Source organism: Rousettus aegyptiacus, unplaced genomic scaffold, assembly GCF_014176215.1.
Source record: "Rousettus aegyptiacus isolate mRouAeg1 unplaced genomic scaffold, mRouAeg1.p scaffold_m13_p_17, whole genome shotgun sequence".
NCBI lineage: Eukaryota > Metazoa > Chordata > Mammalia > Chiroptera > Pteropodidae > Rousettus > Rousettus aegyptiacus.
Window position 1 is genome coordinate 33,083,167 of NW_023416292.1, and position 21,586 is coordinate 33,104,752.

Below are 21,586 nucleotides of genomic sequence, written 5' to 3' on the forward strand. Positions count from 1 at the left end.
TAGAAAAATCTGTTCCTTACAGGGGAGGTAACTAAGGAAAGCCATCACAGACTTTTGCTTCTTTGATTCAAGAGCACTGATCCTGATTTGACTGAGATGTCAGCAAATGAAAAAAATACGTTTGCATATCAATTAATAAGCTCCAAAGAAAAAGTTCCTGATACTCTGATTATTTAAGAATCTATTACTTTAGAGATTTCTATTAAGTATTGGTGCTAAAATCTGTTACTTGCTTCCAAAAATCCTGCTGGGTCATATGATCTCAGATTACATTCCCAAATCACCTTATGTAACTATAAAAACCATTATAAAATAAATGTCAAAGGGTCTTCTTTTTAAAGGAATTACAATAATGATGACAAAAATCTGTGCTTATCTAAATGACAGCAGTCTCAGAACACCAAGGCTACTTGCTTTATCATTGGGTGGCTACATTTAAATGTTTGTCAGAAATCTTTTCGTAAACCAAGTATGAGACCCAATTTTGGGTGATTTGAAGGATGAGTTGGCTTTGGAAGGAGATTGCTTAAGTTGGTAGTGGTTATTTCAGGGCTTCTTAGTCCACATTATTTCTCAACTTGCACAAGTTTATGTCTGTTATGTTTAGAGCAAAGTAAACCCTGGAAAATTCACTCATTTAGTCTATAATATTCAAAGAAAGTCTGCTTTATTCACTGTACTAATGAATAAGACGTGATTCCTGCCTTATAATATATAATTTAATAAAGACTATTATACTGTGAGCTCCAAGGTCAGGGTTTGGGTCTGTTTTAATTATTATTTTATAACCAGGGATAATACTATGTCTCATGGTGGGAGTTCAATAAATATTGGTTGAATGTATAAATATATGAACCAACATGTACATGATATTATCTAATACAAGTGTCTATTACATTCTTTGACAACCATTTTTCATTTGTTGATTAAAATTTCATCAAACATTTCAACATTAGTCACTAATAACTCAGATTTTAGCAGAGCCCGTGGGAACAGTTGATTTTAATTTTTTCTTATAATCTCTGGCCTTGATGAAGGCTTAACAGAACTGACTGAGGAAAAATGGAGGATGTAAGAAAAAAAATTTAAATCATTAAGTTTTACTTAGAGGTTTTATTTCAAATGGGCTTCCTTTTTTTTTTTTTTTTGGCAAATGCTAATTCAAAAACAGAAAGAAAAGCTTTACTTTAACGTTACCATGTTATTTAAGATACAGTTTTTCTCTTTATCCTAAAATTTTTCCATTTCTTTTTTCAGACTTAAAAGAACACAGTTGCCAACTACTTCATTATACAAAAGTAGAAGGGAAGAAAGATGAGATAAATTCTAAAAATTAAAAAATCCAATTCTTGTTTTGATTCTAAACACTAGACAAAAATGCATACATAGCCTTGGATAAGTTTGGACTTTTTTCAACTGCAAAAGAAAAAGAATTGAATTATTTCTAACCCATCCTCCCATTTAGATATCCTATTTCATCTGACAGGTAAACTCTCTCCTTTGTCATCGTTGTTGTTATATATGAAATAATCAATCTTCTCCAGTTTTAATTACCTACCATAGATATTTAAAATAAAATCTCTATATATGGAATGTCTACCTTATTATTTTTTTTTAGGTAGTCATGGTACCACTGAAGAACTATATTAAAAATATCCAAATAATGATATATAAGAAGAAAACAAATACTATCCTATAATCCCACCACAGATGGATAAACATTCTTACCAACTTGAGTTATAATCTCTTAATACTATTTTTGTGCCCATTCTTTTATGCATATTTACTTAAAAAAATAAAATTGTGATCACTTTGTACTCAGTGTTTTGATAACCATATTCTTTAATACATCAAAACATTTCCCTATATTTTTCTAAAGAATGACCGTTTTTCATGGCTGCATTTATAATCTATCATTTAGAAACACCACAAAAAAATTCGCCTATTCCTGTTAGACATCTAGGTTATTTATAGTCTTTATTATAAATAACATTGCACTGAACAAACTTGTACAAGATTAGCTGATTATTTCCTAAAGATAATTCTCATAACTAGAATTACGCCTACTACCAATGCATGAGAGTGCTGGTTTCCAGACACCATTGAGGGTTATCTAACTGGTTTTATAAAGAAAATACACCACTTGAAAAACTTTTGAAGTTCTGGGCTCTGTAATTAAGAAGAACTCTTGTTGATATACATGTTTGATTATTATTGAACCTTTTCCTGTATTTTGCTTTGGTCATTTGCACTTCTTTTTTGGTTAAATATCTATTCTATTCTTTTGCCCATTTTTCTACTTGTTCACCACTTATCTTTTTGAGATATCCCAAATGTCTCATTATTTTTGATGGGAGTAGACTTTACAAGGTACTCTGCAGGTTTAGGGAGATTCAGCTGCTTTTGAAGATCAAAATCACCATACCACAATTATGGTCCCAGACCAAAGCTTCAATTAGTGTTCTTTCTTTTACAGTTTCCTTTGGCCTATCCAGGAATTATTTTAGAATTCTGTTCTGCTCTTTAAATACTAAACCTACCAGTAAAACACTTTAGGGCTCTATTCTGGAGCCCTCTTCTCATCAACATTTTAATAATGAAATATTTTGAATAAAATACTAAGAAATCATTAACTATGCATTGAAACACTAATAAATCTTAAACATTGGTAAGTCAATATTGGATAAACTAGAAGAATGTGAGCACACCGCAAGTACTTGATTTTTACATGTACAACCTACTAGAGTATACATATCAAAATTATGGCAGCAGAACAAAGGATTTACATTTAGATCTGTCCCTACAATTTAATTTATCAGAGTCTGTGGGTGGACTAGCTAGGTGAATAAAAAGGTAAATACCAACACTTTGCAAGTGTTTACCTTCATTATAACTTTTTAAAAAACAAAAAGCTTTCATCCTGACAAATGCGGGGCTCTTTAGAGCCTTCAGAAGAAACACAAAGCTAGAAACAAGGAAAGCCCAGAGAGCCCCCTCGCTGGACTCTGGACCTACTGGCTGAGCAGGTTATTGTTGATAGTTCATCATTCAAAAGAACAGCTTGTAACACGCTGGTCACGTATGAGATAACAAAGCCCACCTTCAAAAAACTTATTTCCCCTTTACCTTTATCTGAGCTTATACCTATTTTTTTTTTCCTGAGCATATGTCTTATTATTATTCTCTTTTAACCTCTTCTCCGATTTGTGGGTTTTTTGGTTGTTTCATATGTATATCTATTTTTAGAATCTGTAAGAGTTTAGAAAAGGTAAGAGTTTGTGATAACTTTTGGATTCTGTAACAAACACTATCTTTACTGACTTTCCAAAATCACTTTAGGGTTTTTTCTGGGGCATCTTTTGTTTTAAACTAACATTTTAATATTGCAATGTGTTGGTTATGATGTTGAAATTAATCTAATGTACCAAAAAAGCAAAAATCTTAACCATAAGACACTGTTATGTGAAAAAAGAGGTGCAGAGTAGTATATTCAGTATGTTCCCATTATATATATAAAAAGAATATATCTATGCCTCTAGAAGAACATCAAATTAACATACTCAAATGATACTGGTAATATAGATGACTCTAGGGAATTAAGGTGAATGGCTGAGAACAAGGTTTCCTTTACATTGTCTATTCCTCTGTACCTTTAAATTTTTGTTCTGTGTATAGGAATTAACAATTTAAAAACAATTATAAAAATCTTACTATGCAAAGTAGACATCCAATAAACATGGAATGAATGAATAAGTGAATAGATGAATAAATTCAGTAAAATGAATGAATATCTTAAACCTACACTTGGATTACTAAAGCTTTGTGGGATCTATATAACATAGCAGTGGCATAGTTAAAATGAATGTGTCAAACTGAAGCAAACTTTCTGTAAATCCCTTCAGAAATGACAGAAGTAAGATAAAGGGAAGAGAAGCGCTTTGGTTGAATAAAGAAATATTTTCTTAAAAAAAGTATTATTTTTAAAAAGTGTTTGTTTTGAAGCAATCCCATGGGTAGGTAGGATATTTTTGTAAAAAAGTTTTGTCTTCTACTTTAGGGGAAAATTCAGTAACATAAACTCTGGAGCAGATATTATAATTTCAAAAAATTAAAAAAAATAATTCTGTTAATATACTGTTGCTTGCTTGTATTATTATCCAGATTACTATTGGTTCTAGGCTACTGCTTTAAAAATTCCTGTATAAACAAAGCCAGATTATCCTCCATCCCCTAAATCTGTGGAAGAATTACTAGTCGCTGGCAAAAGCAATTCTTGTGGCCTAGAAGAAAATGCACTAACTCTATTATTAAAAAGTCAGGTCCCTACCCTCCCAAAACAAACAAACAAACAAACAAGTCAGGACCCAAACTTGTCTTATGGCAGTTTTGTCAACCTTTCTCTCACTGCTAAATAGTGAAATTTCATAATTGCATGAGACTATATGGCTTTCTAAGAACAAAAATAAGGTCTGAATTTGGGGAAAAAACTATTGTCACTTGGTTAGATTTCTATTACTTTTTAAATTATAAGGAATAAAAAAGTTTCATATGTATACACACATACACACACAATTTGCTGAGGAAGCTGGTCCTGATCCATATTTTTCTGAAAAATGATGAAAGGTAGAACAAGCAGACTTCAAATTAACATTTTTATTACATCTCTTACTTCCGTGAAGCTAATCAAGGCTTTACACCAAGTGCAAAGTTACTTTAGGCTTTGTTTACTGTTTTATGTCCTAAGAGTCCTAAGATAAGCAAAGCAGCTACCTGTTATATATTCTGATCAAGCCTTGGAGACAAACCTGGATCTAAACAGTGACAGTTTCTTGGAATCAAAATACTGAAGGGAAGACATTGGAATTCTAGTTATTCTTTTCGGGGAAGCGAAGGCTGAACTGTGGAATGTACTGCAGCACAGATGCTTAAAGAGTTTGGCCAGAAAAGTAAATACAACCAGATAAAAATGGTTGTACATTGAGCAACTCTACGTAAAATGCTTACGACAGTGCCTGGCACAGAGGCCATGCTGTATAAATGTTAGCTGCTATTTTTCATCATCGTCATTATTCTACTGACACTCACTACTTTTTTTTTTAGACCTGTATGTAGGTCTACACAAACCAATGGATATGATACCAAGACAAAAAACAGTCTCTGTATATAAGACATTTATAGTAACACATTTTGAAGAAGAGATAGAAAGTAAAATCGTAAAGAAAAAAACATTTATTTTCTTTGAGCCAATCAATGTCCATTGCTAGTTTTGCTGGAGTCCTGTATCAAAGGTTGAAAAATGCTCAAAGCCTATTCTTTCCCAAATGAGTTAAAAACATAGATCACTAATATTTAAAATAAACAGAAACAAATTGCACAGTAATAATTTATCACCACCTTTCAACAATTCTGGTGTCATAAAACTTAACTGAGCCCAACTCTAAATATATTTTGAATACAAGAATCAAAATTCCCAGGGAAATCTGTCACTTGAATGAGGATATGTAAAGTAATTGTTTTTCTCCTGAGAAGAGTAGACTGCCAAAAGGAAGAGGCCAGGAGGAAGTGCTCCTGGATACAGGCGAATGTCTTTTGCCTTCATCCATTTCTAAAAACCTTTATTTTTGGATACCTTCCAATGTAAAAAACAAAGGGAGGAGTGTTAGAGGGAACTGTACTACAGACGTACTGCGTAACTGAGGCAAAAAATGTTCCTCAGAGTTAAAATGATCTTGCAATCTCTTTGAAAAGGAGTGAACAAAAATCTTTTTGAAAACAAAGTCCCAATTTTTAGTAGAAATTGTCCGACAAAAGTTAATTTTACAAGTTGACAAGAAGTCATATCAAACACTAATACCTAATTTAAACTTCCTTCCAATATTTGGATAGAAAGAAAATCCTTGGGGCATTAGGCCTTTCTTAAATCGCTCTAAATATATCCTTTCCCTCCCTGCCCCCAGCTTTTTCACCTCAGATGAAAACAAAAGACATTTAATTTGCTTTGCTAACACAAGGGAAACTTTTCTATATAGAAAATGTATAAATTAGATCACAAAACATTTATATGGTTATTCAATACTCTTAAGATAATTTCTGAATACTATGGCTTTTGTATTAATAGACAACGCATTAAGAGTTTGGAAAGTTTGAATTTTAAAATAACAAAGATTGCATACATTTTTGCTTGAGGTCTTTAATACTTAAGGAGATCCACTATTAGCCATTCCCGTGGATTGGTACTGTTTATAAATATGTAATATTAAAGGGAGAGGGAGAAAGACAGAGAGGACCTAGAGAAAAATCCAGAGATAGTTATCCAGGTCTTCCAACATGGGAGGCAGGGCAAAATATGGAATTTAACTCTCAAGCCAATGCTTTTTCCAAAATAATCAAGTACCCCAGGGAAGGAAAAAGAAAATGAAATGTATTATATTTAATTTGGATTTGGAGCTGGCCTTCCTAACTTATTGAAGTGCAAACAATCATGTAAGAAGAAACTTATTGGTAAATATGGTAATTATGAAACCTTATTAATTCACATTACTTAGTGGGGAAACTAAACTGGATTATGAAGAGGTTTGAATTATGTAATAGAACTACTAAACTGCTCCCTTGTTAGTTTATTGGCTTCTCTTTCATCTGCATATTATCTTGTATACAGCTCGCCAGGTGGAAGAGTGCTTTCTATGAAGAAACAGCCCATACAAGTGCTGAAGGCTGAGTTGGAATTATGAAACAGCCCTCTTATCAATTTCCTCCTCCCCACCTTTCCATTTGACCTCAGGATTTTGAACAAAATAAATGAATGAAAATAGCTTAACATTTAGGAGCATGGGCTATGAGTTAAATAGACCTAGACTTAAAACTCAGCCTTATAGTACTTTTAAGCTAAAACTTACTATTGATTAAGCATAAGAATATCATAGTGACATACCTATAAGTCTGGGGAGATGAGATGGCATTTCCCTAGGTTCTTAGTGGAGGCCTTTGTTTAGGAGCACAGTTGAGGTGACGAGGACTCCTGGACTCCCGGAGTCCATATCTCTCTCATTCCACTGGATTTGTAAGTGGGCTTGGTGGTCAACATAGCCTGAATTATGTACTCCTACGTTATGGCTGAAGCATATCTGGGCTGTGTTTTATGCATGAGGTGGTCTTATCTGGGTTGGTCAAAGGAATGACTACTGAACCAGAGAAGATACACATGATAGAGTTAGAAGGCTCCCAAATAAACTTATCTTTTCAATGGAAACAGGAGCAAAGACTCATTTAGTTTGTCTTGGCCTAATGGAACATGAGACAAAGGCCATACCTGGTCCTTTACTCTGCTATCTGTTGCCCGTTTGCAAGTTATGGCTTCATGATCCTTGCTGACCTCTTACGTGGCACGTAACTTCTCCAGATCTGGTTCCTGCTGATGTCGCTATTGCAAGTATACACAAGACAAAACAATGAAGTGTGTGTGCATGGGGGGATGAGGGAATGGTGAAAACAATGTCTGCAGTAGAATGGTGTATTTGGAGCATGGTGAGAATTACTACACTTTTGGCTTTGGGGCACTGAGTAGACCAGCTATGTTAGAGGTGGGTAGGATAAAACAAAGAATATTTCTCTAACAAAGGATTTTCCAGTTTTTTTCCTGCTACCGATTAGAGATGCTAAACAGTGAGAGGTATATGTACATCTGGAAGACTTAAAGAGGGCTCTCCCAAAGCAGGATAAAATTAAAGCCCTCAGTCTGAAGCCATGAGTTTGAAAATATTAGAGAAGAAGGAACTTAGCAGTTGGCTTGGAGTTTGGGGCTGAAGGATGAAGCAGGCCATTTCAATCATTGTGGCCACAGTGACCAAAATGGAACCACAGGGCTGGGGTGGGAGAAAACCGAGGGTGAAGTTGTAAGGAAATCAGTCTCTTCAACTTGAATTCTAATCTGCCAAAGATGACAACCCAAGAAGACTCTGCATAGAGAGGGGACTGCCAAACCGTATCCTGAGGTTAAACTTCTCTTTGGGGATGGTTTATAAATCACCATTGACACAAGGACTCAGGAGGGAAAACATGCCACATTTTGCCTCTTCTTAGAGACCCAGCTAGAACCGGTTAACCTGCGCAGTATTTGTTTGCCCCACTCCCCATCTGCCTACCCATTCCTCATTTTCTAACCTTCACACGACACTCCCTTTTATTTGATAAAAATAAAGTGTTAGGAGTTTAAAGGATTCAATCCTTTTGAATTACTGAATAATGTATTATGCAAAAATGTCTGTTAGTGCTGTATGGGGAAGTGCTTCACAGAGTACATTTGAAAGATCTGAACTTGGATGCCTAGATGGATATGGACATCCTTTCACCATACTGCTCATCACTCTTTATTATCTTAGAGCGGCCTGTTTAGCTTTTTCTGGTCCTTGAAGGCTGTTCAGTTTGAATCCTGGATTTAGATTAAACTTGACTAAAATTCAGGGACAGAGTGATGCAACAATAAAAAGACTCGCAAAACATGCATATTTACCTTTATTTTGATGTCTCCAGAACTTCTTTGGCTGGCTCCCTAGGCACCTATGACAGAGGCTACTTCCCCCGCATCAGCGAAGAGGATCATCTGCATTTCTCAACTCCTCTAAGTCCAAACCCTAAAAAGGTAAATCCAGAAGTGCCACCTTCTACCTGTTCCATGCTCCATGCTTTTCTGTGTGAGAATTGTCTTCTTCTTTGAATGACTGATAAGAGAACATCTACCTTATTTAGAGAAACCTTTCCAGGTTTCTCTGTATGGCCATGTTCTATGACTGCAAAAAAGAATAATCCTATCAGAGTACAACACAATAGGCAGAGCATCTGAACTTGTGAATTGTGCAAAAGGTAAGGGGTTGAGTGGAGGCTTCACTCTAGTAATGCAGAGCTCAGAAGTGAAGTTACTAGCACCTGGATGTCGCCTGGGCACAGGAGTCACAGGTCAGGCACTGTGGCAGATTCGGAGTTCAGAGGTCACTGTAGAATGACTTCTGTGCAGACTGCTACCAGTATAGCAGCATCAAGGTCCAGTTGTAACACCCAGGTCTGGCTCCCCTGGCCAGTGGATAAACAAAGCTATTCATTGTGATTGAAGAGTCCTCCTTCACTGCATGCACCCCTCTCCTGAGTCACACTAGGCTTGAGGTACAGCTGTTCAGGAGTTCCAATTGCCAGGTGCTGCTGCTGTTGGGTGAGGGCCTTAAGGTCCAAGTGCTCGCAACAGAGAATACGGAACTGCCTGGAATGTAAGTGATCTTAAAATTAAGGTTTTGAAAAATCATGTCCCATGGTCTGTTTCCCAACTTAGCTGCCTAGGGGTCCTTAGCTTTTTCAGATTGAGAGAAGCAGGGGTGGTTCCCAGCAGTGCACATTCTGGTTTCAAAAGGCAACATTCATGGCCAACAGCTTTTGTAATGATTGTTTAGCTTCACCGAAGACAGAAGGAACCTAGAATTGGGTCAACTATCAAGATGGCTTTCAAAGTCTAAGGATTAGTCTCCTACTGAATAGTTATAAATGATAATTTCTATTCATATATTTTTTGTGGGAACTAAATGATGACTACTTCTTCATGGTTCCAAACAATACTGATTATGTGACCTTAGGCAAATTACTTAACCTCTCTGTATCTGTTATATCTGTACCTGTTATATCTGTACCTGTATCTGTCTATAAAATGGAGACTAGAATAGTACCTGGTTAACAGAATTTTATGAGGAGTAAATAAGTTAATATGTATAAAGTGCTTGGACCAATGGCTGGCATGTAAGTACTTCCTAAGTCCTAGCTGTCATGAATTTATCATTAATAGTAGTAGTAGTATTCCCTCACCCCATCTGCCTAGAGTACTAAAGACAGGAAGGTAGGGAGAAAACATATGGAGGGAGGGAGAAAGGAAAGGATAAAGGAAAAAAAAGAAGATAGGAGTGCAGGGTTACCAAAGGTCAAGGAGGTAGATAAGTCTGGCAAATATATAGGAAGAAATGTCTAGAAGAAATGCTTGCTAGGGAAGATCCTACACAGTGATGTAAGTTACAAAGAACATAGGCCAAAACTCTCCCCGTTCTGGCAAACAAGGAGAGGTGCTAAGCCATATCAGGTCACAGAATGTAATGAGGGAATTCAATTAGATTGCCATAGGTAAAGAGAGCATCAGGCAATGTGGTTGAAAGCAAATTACTTGTTACCTGTATGGGTGGCTTTCCAATCTTTAAAGTCTTTAAGCATTACTGTCAGTTTATCATAATTTTTTAGTTTTTTTTTTCTTCAAACCTTTGTGCTTTTTAATCTAAGTTCATTTTAGAAAATTATTTAAAAACAATGTAAATGTCTCTTACTATCAAAGCCACTGCAAATATTTTTCAAATGTGGTAAACAGTACGTATAGAATGATTCTTTGAAAAACATATTTGTGCACAAAAAAATTCTCAAAAACTCAAAGCAGCAGCAAAATAAATCCTTGACTACCAAAATTACTAAACACACAAAAGGCCAGTGGTTAGAAATAATCATTTCTGACTAATTTGTCATGTTGAGGAAAATTTTATTGCAACCAATTTGTTTTTTACCAAACTGTTTTGACCAAATTATTTCCCGTCAGCAGAAAGCCAGAGAAGCCAACTGATTAGGATGCCAACCTGCAGGTTGGTGATAGTAAGTGAGGGGTCAAAACAGAGCAAGAAAAGCCCTAGAGAAATGAGAGGTCAAGGAGAGACTTGGAGTGCATCTCATGGACACAGAGTTAGCGTTACTTCAAAGGGCAGCAAGTTCATCCAGATCCAGCCCTTGGGAAGCAGGAAGGCTACGCTCGACATAGAACATGAAATTAGAGGAAGATGTTCTGAGAGTTCTCTACATTAAAGAAAGGAAGTTTTTCAAATGGGAATTATTCTCTTTTACCCTAGGTATTTGCTTGGTAAATACAAAAGCAAATTTTAAGTTCGTTTTCCTTATTAAAGAACTATAAATTATAAACGGAGGATTGTTCTTAATCAATTGAGAATTATTATGTTTTAAAAGAATCCTTTTCTGCTGTTTGGTGTTACTGAAATAGAAATTACAGCACCTTCCTATTTCCTACCTCACAGAAATGATGGAATGACTGAAGGAAATGTAAGTGAAGTAGTTGAATTCTAGAGAAAACTTACTGTATTTTTATTTTCTCCTTTTCCAGATAGAACAATCGAGTAACTTTCTTAGCTTGGATAACAACTAGCTGCTACAAATTTTCAAATTTTACATTTCGAATTTTACATTTCTCATTCCATTACTAATTTCTGAAATAACTCTTACCTTGAAATATTCAGAAGTTTTGCTCACTAAACAAGCTTGCAAAGAGCGGATGACCAATGCCTCATGCAGTCTATCGACCTTTAAAACAGAAAAGTAAAGGGGTGGGACGGGTTTGCAAGAAAGCCAAAAGCCATTAAAGAGTAAGCACCATGCTATATCTGATTTTGAAAGACGCCATGATGAACTGCTTTTATTAAAGACTGCACTTGGTACAGAGTAAGAAGAACCTGGTGCCAGGAGATCTGGTTCTTCTGATCATGCCACTTATTAGATCAGCGGCCTTAGAAAAGTCTTTTAGCTTCCCTGGGCCTTAACTTATATTTCTATAAAATATGAGGAGTAGTGCTAGGTAATCTTCCACCTCCTCTCAGCTCTAAATTTCTGATTCTATGCTTACTAGTTTATTTCTTCAATGTCTCATGGACTAATCAGGAAGAAATCCTGACAGAAAAGCAAGAACGTTACCTGTATCATTTCATCATTTTTGCCAGTTCACCCTATTTTTACTCTTTCAGCTACGAACCTTGGTGTTGCTTTTGATTTTTGTCTCTTATGCACTATGGATGAATTATAATGTTGATTCATAAAAGCTTGTAGAGCACTTTTCAAGTTTCATAATTCACCTTTGCAAGCACTACCTTATTATCACAACAGCTCAGCCTGGTTGCTATTATCTCCAATTTACCTGATAAACTGAGGCCCAGAATAGTTGAGTGAATTAATCACCCAGAGTAACACAAATAATAAGTTATGGGAACAAAGCTTTTGATTCCAAAGCCTATACTCTTTTTACGACAGTACAGTTCCCACTAGGGGCAGATCTCAATTTTATGGGATCCTGAGATCTTGAAGATAACTTTGGTATATCTTCAAGAAAAGTCACACAAAATAAACACTAAGTAAGATGGTTTGAACAGATTGTTAGGGCCCCTCTCAGGGCCTTGGAAAAGGTCTACTCAAGTGAGGGGCTTTTAGTGTTAATTTTTAGGATTCAGTTTCATGATTTTCCATAGTTAAACGTTTATTTAGTGCTAACTATATGCCAGACACTGAAGTAAATACTAATTTTATTATTATAACAACCCTATGAGGTAAGTGCTATCCTTATTTGACAGAACAGAAACGAGGCTCAGAGAGGTAAAATGATTTGCCTAAGGACCCAGAATTAGTAAGTGAGAGGCTGGAACTCAGGAGGTCTGACTTCTAGGTCCATCTTGTGAATCTATCACACTACGCTCCTCTTTAAGCCTTCTTTTGAGGTATTTTGGGAATCACCTTATTCTACCATTTCCCACAAGATCCTGTATTTCAGGCCCTGATAAATTCACCTTGAACTAGTGCTATTTGTCTCCCTAACTTAACTCTTCTACCATCTACCCTGAATGCTGTTGCCACCTCACCCATCCTAAAGCACTGCTCTAAGTCCTGGCCACCCCAATGACTTGAAGCGCCTTTCTTCTCAGCATTTACCAAAGGTAAAAAGCAATTACTGCTCATAAGCAGTACTCGGTCACAGATTGTAAACGGTCTAACAAACTGAACCGCTCCTGAAAACTTTGTATTGTGTGAAACAAACAAGAGTGGGTCAGAGGAAAGTACATGGGAGCTCTCAGAATCTGAGACTCTGATCCCTCAATCTCCACTCCACCACAATCTCAGGCTCTTCACTTGTAAAACAAAAACTTAAGGCCCACCCTACAGGATTGTTCTGAGAATTAAATGATGTATGTGTGTGTGTGTGTGTGTGTGTGTGTGTTTGTGTGTGTGTGTAAGGGCAGAGTTGGAGGCATACAGCAAGTGCTCTTCAAATGCTAGTTGATTTCTGCCTGACTCAGTCTCCTCAAAGAACTTAATAGCTTTTAGAAAACAGGAGCCTGGACTCATACATTATTGGCACTTCTCAAAAGTCCTGGATATCAGAGACAATCCATGATTATTTAATTTGATCACTTCAACAGATACACTTCAACAGATATGGACTTGCTCAAGAACCAATAACAGCTCTTATGACAGAATCAGTCCCTGGACTGAGTCTGACTTCAAATGTTTATCACTCATTAGCTCTGAGACCTCTGAAAATTACTCCGCCTCTCTGAGCCTCAGGCCCCTTACTTGTGAAATGTTATGTAGTAGTGCCTGTCTCACAGGGTTGTGAGGATAATTCAGGCGAATTGCTAAGTATATAATTAGCCCTTCAAAATTGTTAGCTATAATTATACTTTGTCCCAAATATTCAGTGTCCATAAAAATTTGGCCTCTCCGCATTCTCATTGCTCCATGACACCCTCCCTCTAGGGACTTGTGTCATCACCCTCAGACCCACTCTTCTTTCCTGACTTCTGTGTTTAATGCTCACCATTCGTCGAATGTCACAGGCCTGTCGTAATAAAGTTCCACAAATTCTCTCATCAAAATTCCCCAAAGCGCCTATGAGGTCGTTTCTATTACTGGTGCCAGCTTCGAGAAGAGGAAATAGGCCCAGACGGTTTAAGTGACTTCCCGAGGTCCAGAACTGCAGTGGCGAGACCACAGCCGGTTCTCGCAAGAGGCCACCTCTCGGCCTCCTCCCGGGTAGGAGGTGGCCCCGCGTCCATTCAAAGCCAGCCCAGTCCCTCCAGTTCCAGTCGCTTCCCCGCTCCTCCTTCCGCCCGTCGCCCACACACCTGAGTCAGGCCCCTGAGGGACGCCGCATCCGTCCTTGCCAGCTTTTTCCTCTCCTCCGTCAGCAAGCGAGGGTGAGGCCGACATCGGTGTCCCGCACGAGCGGAGGTCGCCGAGAGCTGCTCCGACAGTCGAGGGACGAGTCCCGCAGCGGGGAGGGGTGGCTCTGTCCCCGCAGCTGAACGGGAGGGCGCGGCGCTGCCCGGCGGGGCCTGGCCGGTCACGTGGCGGGGAGGGGGCGCCAGCGCGCGAGCGAGCGAGCGAGCGGGCGGCCGGGCGCGCGCGCCTGCGAGCCTGCGGAGGAGCGACTGGCTGCTCGAGAGTATGTATCGGGGGAGGGGGCGGCCGCGGGGGCGGCCGCGAGGACGGCCGGCTCCGCCCCCTGTGCGCATGCTCCGGTCCCGGCGCGATATAAAGCCGCCTAACCCGCCCGGGCCGACCAAGTGCTGGCGAGCTGCGACGTGAGTAGCGGGCCGCGTGGTGCTGGAGAGAGCGAAGGAGCGGCAGGCAGAGGACGCGACCTGGGGCCCTGAGCCCCGCAGAACTGCAGCCGCGCCGCCGCGTCGCGCACGCGTTTGGCACCGGGGCCGCGTATAACGGTTAGTTGGGTAACGGCCGCCGGCGTTTAGCGCGGACCCCCGCGGTGCCCCGGCCGCCTAGGGGGATCGGAGGCAGCCTCGGGGGAGCGGAGACCTTGGCCTCCGGGGTGAGGGAGGCGGCCCGGTTGGCATCGTGGCCTCGAGCAGCCGCGTGGCCCTGGAGCGCGGCGTTGGCGAAGGAGACCTTGAGGCTCGGGACAGCGCCTCTCCCAGCAGAGCTACGGCCCCATGGTCAGGCGCCTGCCACCGGCCTGCCTGGCCGAGGAGTTGGGTCGTGGTGCGGGTGACCTTGGGGACTTGCTTCCCCGCCGATCTTTAGTAGGCTCCTCAAGAGATGCTTCTGATCTGGAAAAGGGACGATGTGGGGCTGATTCACGTGGTGCCTCCAGACTCTCCTAGCCGCGTCCTGCTCCGAGGGAAGGGACTCGGGCGGGAGTTATTTTGGACTCGTGGCATGCCCGTCCCAACGTCCTCGGCCAGCCAATCCTTGCCCCAAGACCTGGTGGTGACTTGCGGTAGTAGTTTGGGACTCTGCAGTTCCCGCAGCCAGGGCGTGACTGCCTGGTTCCAGTGGACTTTGCCGAGGGGACTGTGCAGCTAGCTGGCAGACTCCCGGGACTGGTGCTGACGGGAGGGCTCTTTGTCATTCAACTTGTGGCTGCAGAACGTCAGCCGCAGCGCCCTCGTGGTGCTCGTGGTCTTTAAGGCGGCCTTGTTGAGAGGAATCCGAAGGATAGCATTACAGTTGGTCAGATGAACGCTTTTCGTTCCAAGTACATCCCTTTTTTTTTTTTTCCACGTGCGTTTTAACGTTTCATTTTTTTGTCAAGTCATTGGTGCAACAGGCAATTTTGTAATTAGTTTGTAATTAATCTTAACCAAGAAACAGACCTCTTACTACTTTAGCCGGGTTTCCAGTGTCTGCTTATAAACTAGGCATCTAGTGATAACAATTAAATGTTCGCAAGCTACTTTATCATAACTGGTTTTGAATTTTTTTCAAATATTCTGGTTTCAAAATAAAGTATGTACACGTCAGTACCTTGATAAAACAAACGTAGGATTAGTAACTCGTGGAATGTTGTGATAGAGCAAATTCTGAATTGCGTGAGAGTTTGGAAAGAGTGTGAGGAATTAGCCGTTAATAATTTTGATGTCAACTAGCGGCCCAGTGAGGTGAAGCAGTCTATGTATCTTTTTAGTTAAGTATTAAATAGTACCCATAAATCCAAATCTTACAGCCTGGGGTACACCTTTGCTTTCAAATTGCCATATAAATGATAAAAAATTCAAGGTATTTAGCTCTTAAAACAGGAGTGTGGGTAAGTATTAAGCAGAAGTTGAACATACTTCAGTAATTAATTCAGAGTTTAGATAGATGCTGTGCTTTCATTGGATTGCAGTGACCCTTGTTAAATATGCAAGGTAATGGTCTGGGGAACACTTTGTGAGATTTTTATAGTTGAATAGGTTTAGTTGTAAGCTTAATATAATAGGCTATAACATACCTAAACAGATTAAAAAGGAAAAAAAAGTCATACTACCATAAGATGAAACCAATGGATTAATGTTTCAATAGTTTACATATCTTTGGGCCTTTTAAATATTAATGCATGTAATAGCTGAAAAACATCTTAATGAACAGTCAGATTCCCTTATTTTACAGATTAGGAAACTGAGGTTTGAGAAGTTGTGATTAATCATCATAGTTCTGAAAACTTGTTAATGGTTGGGTGAGGATTATACATGTCTTTTAACTCCTATTTAATCAGATTGGCATGCCTGAGCTTTCTCTAAAATTGTAAACATGAATTTAAATTTTTATGCTGAAAATAAGTATTTCGAGTAATAACTTATTCCTTCTTTCCCTTTGTGGTTTTAACCCACTTCATAATTTGCATTCTTATACAGGATTTAGGTCCCTGTAAATACCTACATGGTCAGTCGTTTTTGTCACAGATGAGGAATAGGAAGGTGGGCCTTGGATGTGAGAAAAACAGATCAGAAAGTTGTGGATTTTTATGTATTTGGCAATTTGTTATTGGCTACCAGGCACTATGAGAGATTGGGGATATATATAACATTTCATTCAAAGCTTTATTCACATTCTAAAAGTTTTCAAACCATATTTTTAAATATATAATTCTTCCATCCTTTTCTAGTAACTTTTTGTACACATAGTAATTGTTTAATAAATATCCATTGAATGAGTCCGAACATCATTATTATGCTACCTTTGATCCTCATTATTTCTAAGAACTAAGTTGTTTACTCATTTGATTAGTAACAAATCACAAAATGTTAAAATTGAGTATCATTCTTCTAGCATTAGAGCATTATCCACTGTTCTCAAATGTTTAATTGAAAAGATGTTTTTAGAATATATTCACACACTTGAAACTTACTGGATTTTGTTGATCATTGTCACCCTAATAATTAAAAAAAATTCAGATACTAAAGATGTATCAAAAGGAAGTCAGCATTATTACCTCAAAATACACTACAGTTAAACTTAAATTGCCTTTTTAATTGCTGACAATATAAATCTTAAGACTGTGTTGTCATTAAGATAATTATAAGTTCCTTAATTAGAAATATGCAATTTTCAAATGAGTGGGTTTTTTCCCCCTTGGAAATTACAGTAATTGTTAAACTGCTCTTCTTCCATCTACTCTGTCAAATAGTTTTCTAGGTGATAGAGTAAATACACAGCATCATTATACAACCACAACAAACTGATGTAGAGTAAATACACAGCATCATTATACAACCACAACAAACTGATGTTAAGGATGTGTTTTCTAATCTACAGAGCAGGTATTTCAAACCTGGGGTTCATCAATCTTTTTGTGTTCCCCTAGTTGAGCAAAGTAAAGGCCTGCATCTAATATAGCAAGCTGTTGAAGACAAGATTTGAAGCAATTTCAAGCACATTCACTTGTGCACCCAAAAGAGGGCAGGAAAATTTCCCAAGTCAGTGAAGACTCCCACTGTTTTACTTAACTTAAGGCACTTAAAATAGAACTCCTTTGGAAACAGTAATTTTAAGTTATATAAACATATACTTCCTTAATACAAAGGAAAATTATTCTGCCTGAATTTGTGAAAATCATTTAATTTCCCTTCGTATTTTGTTCCCTCTCATTTGTGACATTAGAATCTATGATGGTTTCGTACACAAAAATCAATGGCCAAAGAATGTACATAACCTGTGACATGACTTGCATGCTACATGGCATCATAGGATCTGGCTAACTTCATTCTCACTTCAGAACAGAAGTACAGGAATTAGCAGCATGAGTCCTTAGGCAGTTTGGTAAAACCTATAGAGCCCTTGTCAGAATAATGTTTTTAAATGCATAAAATAAAATACAAAAGTATAATTGTCAAAGCATCTTTATGGATATAGTAATGTGCTTCTAAAAATATATTAGATAAGATCTAGTAGTAAGTCTAATAACCACAGTAATTTTGAAGTAGTGATAATTTCAAGATAGCTGCAACCATTTTATCCAGATAGGAAAATACGACTATTATTGATGACAAAAATCACAAGTACTGCTAATACTACTACGATTTGTTCTCTATATTCAGAGATGAAATAAATTCTAAGCTTTACTTAGAGGTTAATGAAAAGACATAATTCACACACTTGAAACTTACTGGATTTTCCCCTAACCAAGTACACAGACTCCCTGAACTCCATCTACCATGGAGGATTAATCTGCAGATCCCAGGTTAAAACCCCTTGATAGAGGAAGAGAAGAGAAAGTTAATAAAGTAAAAATTTAACTTTGGTTCTCAAACCTCAATAAGGCAACTTAGAAAAGCCCTGTTACTATCCAAAATAGTTTAACACAGCAGAGCAGTATCATTGGGCTTTCATTCATTCAATAATCTTAAGAAGATTTACATAGGAAGAGCAAAATCACAGGGTAGAAATATTTTTCAATCAATGATCAAATATGTAGCTTATAATGCCTGTACATTTTGAGGAATTTCTCCTTTATACGAAGCCTAGGTCACTGTAATCAAATCAGATTCAACAAAATTATGAGTTGTAATTAGTGATAGGGTAGTGTGGACAACCAACAGAGCCGGATCTTACTGCTTCAGCCTAAGAGGTCAGTGGCACTCTTCAATGGCTTAGCCCTTCCAGCCAGACTCCCTGTTGTGGATGTGAGCCCCTGCTGTCATTGTGTGTACTGTGATCCCAGAAGAGATATCACCATTTCTATAAGATCATCATGAGAGTTTATTTGAGCACAGAAACAATGGACAGGGCTTGCTTAAGGCAAAAATAAAACCTTGTACTAAAAATGTTATATGCCTTGGGCGTGATTACCGACCATGACCTGCCTAGTTAGGAATTTGTGATCAGATCACTCTGAGTTTACTTTCCATAGAACCCCTTTTTTTCCTCCATAACATGAGGGCACATAGTTGCATTCAGTTGGGCATGAGTACTAAGAAGTATTAAGATGACTGAGGTTTTAAGCCTGGCTACCTGGAAGACTGGTAGTCAGAAGAAAAGACTAGGTTTGGGGTATTAAGGGAAGTTGAGAACAGGCAGAGACGATGAGCTTTAAAGGCAGTGTATTAAATTTGAAATTGGAAAAGCAGATCATGTATGAGTAGTCAATTCTGTCTTCAAGGATCTTAAAATCTGTATTCTAGATACAGTTAGGAACTTAGATTTGGTAGTGATTCATTCTACCAAATAGGGAACAGATAAGCTCTTAAAGAAAAAACAAAAGATCAAAAGAAATTCTATTAATTTAAGAACAAAAATTCTAAATATTCCAAATTCTAAAAGTTACTTGAAATGTTAACATCTAGTGCTAAAAACATTTTAACAAAATACTGGCTTTTAAAGAGAATGTACCTTGCTTGAAACATTTAAATACATTTCTCCAAAAAGATAGTGTCAATCAGTTGTATTAAAACAAAAACTTTGACTTGCCCTTCCTATTCAAACTACTACTTTATAGAAGTATTCTAGTTAATAAATTAAGAGGGAATGTTAGAATTAAAGTCATCGTTAAATCACTACTGAAATAATGGAATTAGGGCATTAATATAGCAGTATGAGGGACAACCAAACATATGCCTCCTGATAATGATACACACCACACCACCTATGAATTGTATTTGCCCTCTCCCCCACACCGTCCCTACTCAAATCAAACCTGAACTGATATAAGCTTGCTCAGTCTTCAACCTAGCTGCCAATTTATAGGAAATACAGGGGGATAGAGGAACATATTAAACTAGGACATGTTAAAACTATACTTGATGCACACATTCAGCAAAATCCAGAATGAAGGAAACTACAGAAGAAATAACCTGGTTCTTTCAACAAATGAATATGAAGAAAATAGGAGAGAAAGGAAGAAGAACCCTGAGATTAAAAGACGTACCAACCCAATGCAATGTGTGACCTTGTTTGGATTCCAAATCAAATAAACCAATTATTTAAGAACGATTCAGGAAAATTTGAATACTACCTGGTTATTTGGTGGTGTTAATTTTTAGAGGTGGCATAATGACATTGTGGTTACAGTTTTTTAGAGTCTTTTAGAGATATACTGAAATATTTACAGATGAAATCATTATATATCTAGGATTTGCCCCATAATAATCCAGTAGAGGCGTGGAGTAGGTAGAGATATAGATTAAACAGTAGTGGCTCTCAATTGTGTTTGAAAGTTTCCATTATGAATAGTTTAGACAAGAAAAAAATTAGAAAAAACATCATTTTCAGTAATACCAACAGAAACAGAGAAGACAGGAATGGATGTGAGTTTTGTTTACAAGCCTTACAAACTGAGCAGCCTGGGGCTACTCACACAACCCCTTAATACCTCCATTGGTTAAATGGAGACAAATTCCACCTAATAAACTCAAAAGACTATTTGCTCAAGCTAGTAACCTGGGAGATATCTTTAACTGCTGACTTCCCCAGTCTCCCATATCTGGTCCACCACTGAATCCTGTTTGTTCCCTCTCTCTCTTTCATCCTCCGCTGCTTTTCATCTTGTCCATCACTGTGGTCTCACAACACCCCCACACCTCCCTCCCACCTGTTCTCCACATTGTATCCAGAATGATGTTCCTAAAATGCAAAATCTGATCTTGCCATCGCCAGCCCCATTTACCACCTGCAGACTGCTTCCAGTTACCTACAAGACCACAGGGCCCCCTTAATTTTTTTTACCTACTCCCTTCCCTGATTCCTTAAAATGACTTCTAAGGCCTTCCACTATCTGATATTGTCTACCTGTCTAACTACCTCTCCCCATTCTCTCTGCCCCCTCTTTAGCTTTAGCTTTGGTGAGTTCTTTCAGTTTTTCCAGTGCACCCTGTACTAACTATAGTTTCAGTGCTCATGTTTGGAATGCCCTTTCCGTCACCACACTGTGACCTAGCTAGCGCTTATTTATCCTTCAGGTCTCAGGCTACCTAGCATTTCCTCCTAAAGGCCTACTCAGATGGCTTTCATATGTATTAAGTTGGGTGTCTTCTCACACTAACACAACAAAGTATTTCCCCTAGGAACCCATCATCCTCTATTATGAAAGTCAATTTTTCTTTGTAAAGAGTACTTGTTATAATTACACATTTATGAACTATATATTACTATGTTGTCTCTAGTCTTCAAAACTTAAGATTTTTTTATGTGAAACTAAGTACAGTTTTAATTATTTCTATGAGTGAATAGTTCTACTTGGCTTTTTGCAAAAAAATAAAAAGCTTTTTTGTTGTTTCATCTTTTAATGAATTGTAATCTACTTACTCTCCCCATGAGGCTTCAGAATACTGAAGTGGATTCTAGTAGAAATACCACCTGTATTCAAATACTCATTTATATTTAAAGAAATATAAATAACACAATCCTGACGACACATCTATTTATAATTTTAATCCAGCCACTACATTTCTTCTTAAGATTCTGGAACAAGATAGGTCATGGGTTAATAAATTGAAATGGCCTACTTAGATCTTGATTTGTTGAATATATT

At 38.0% G+C, this 21,586-nt stretch overlaps 2 protein-coding genes across 2 annotated transcripts in view; one reads left to right on the forward strand and one right to left on the reverse strand.

The window, feature by feature from the left end:
• Window positions 1-1,132: 1,132 nt before the first annotated feature.
• On the reverse strand, window positions 1,133-14,560 carry LOC118612913. The gene is made up of 5 exons (XM_036235081.1): window positions 13,968-14,560; window positions 13,661-13,816; window positions 11,305-11,382; window positions 8,510-8,630; window positions 1,133-7,423 (listed from the first exon to the last, which is right to left on the reverse strand). The coding sequence occupies exons 1-4, from the start codon at window positions 14,355-14,357 to the stop codon at window positions 8,583-8,585; spliced, it is 672 nt and encodes a 223-aa protein (XP_036090974.1). The 5' UTR covers window positions 14,358-14,560; the 3' UTR covers window positions 1,133-7,423; window positions 8,510-8,582.
• Window positions 14,421-21,586, forward strand: part of SLC16A1 (solute carrier family 16 member 1) — a 32,995-nt gene continuing 25,829 nt past the window's right edge. The window contains exon 1 of the mRNA XM_016124335.2: window positions 14,421-14,564. The gene's annotated coding sequence lies outside the window, so the exon portion shown is untranslated. The remainder of the gene's footprint in view (window positions 14,565-21,586) is intronic.

What these genes read in the sequence shown, in the direction of transcription:
- LOC118612913 (XM_036235081.1), bottom strand. Translation starts at nt 14,357, where the DNA reads ATGCGCACAGGGGGCGGAGCCGGCCGTCCTCGCGGCCGCCCCCGCGGC. An exon ending in CCCTCAGGGGCCTGACTCAG is followed by an intron (nt 13,817 to 13,967) that starts GTGTGTGGGCGA and finishes TCGCCACTGCAG; the next exon opens with TTCTGGACCTCGGGAAGTCA. An exon ending in CCTGTGACATTCGACGAATG is followed by an intron (nt 11,383 to 13,660) that starts GTGAGCATTAAA and finishes TCTGTTTTAAAG; the next exon opens with GTCGATAGACTGCATGAGGC.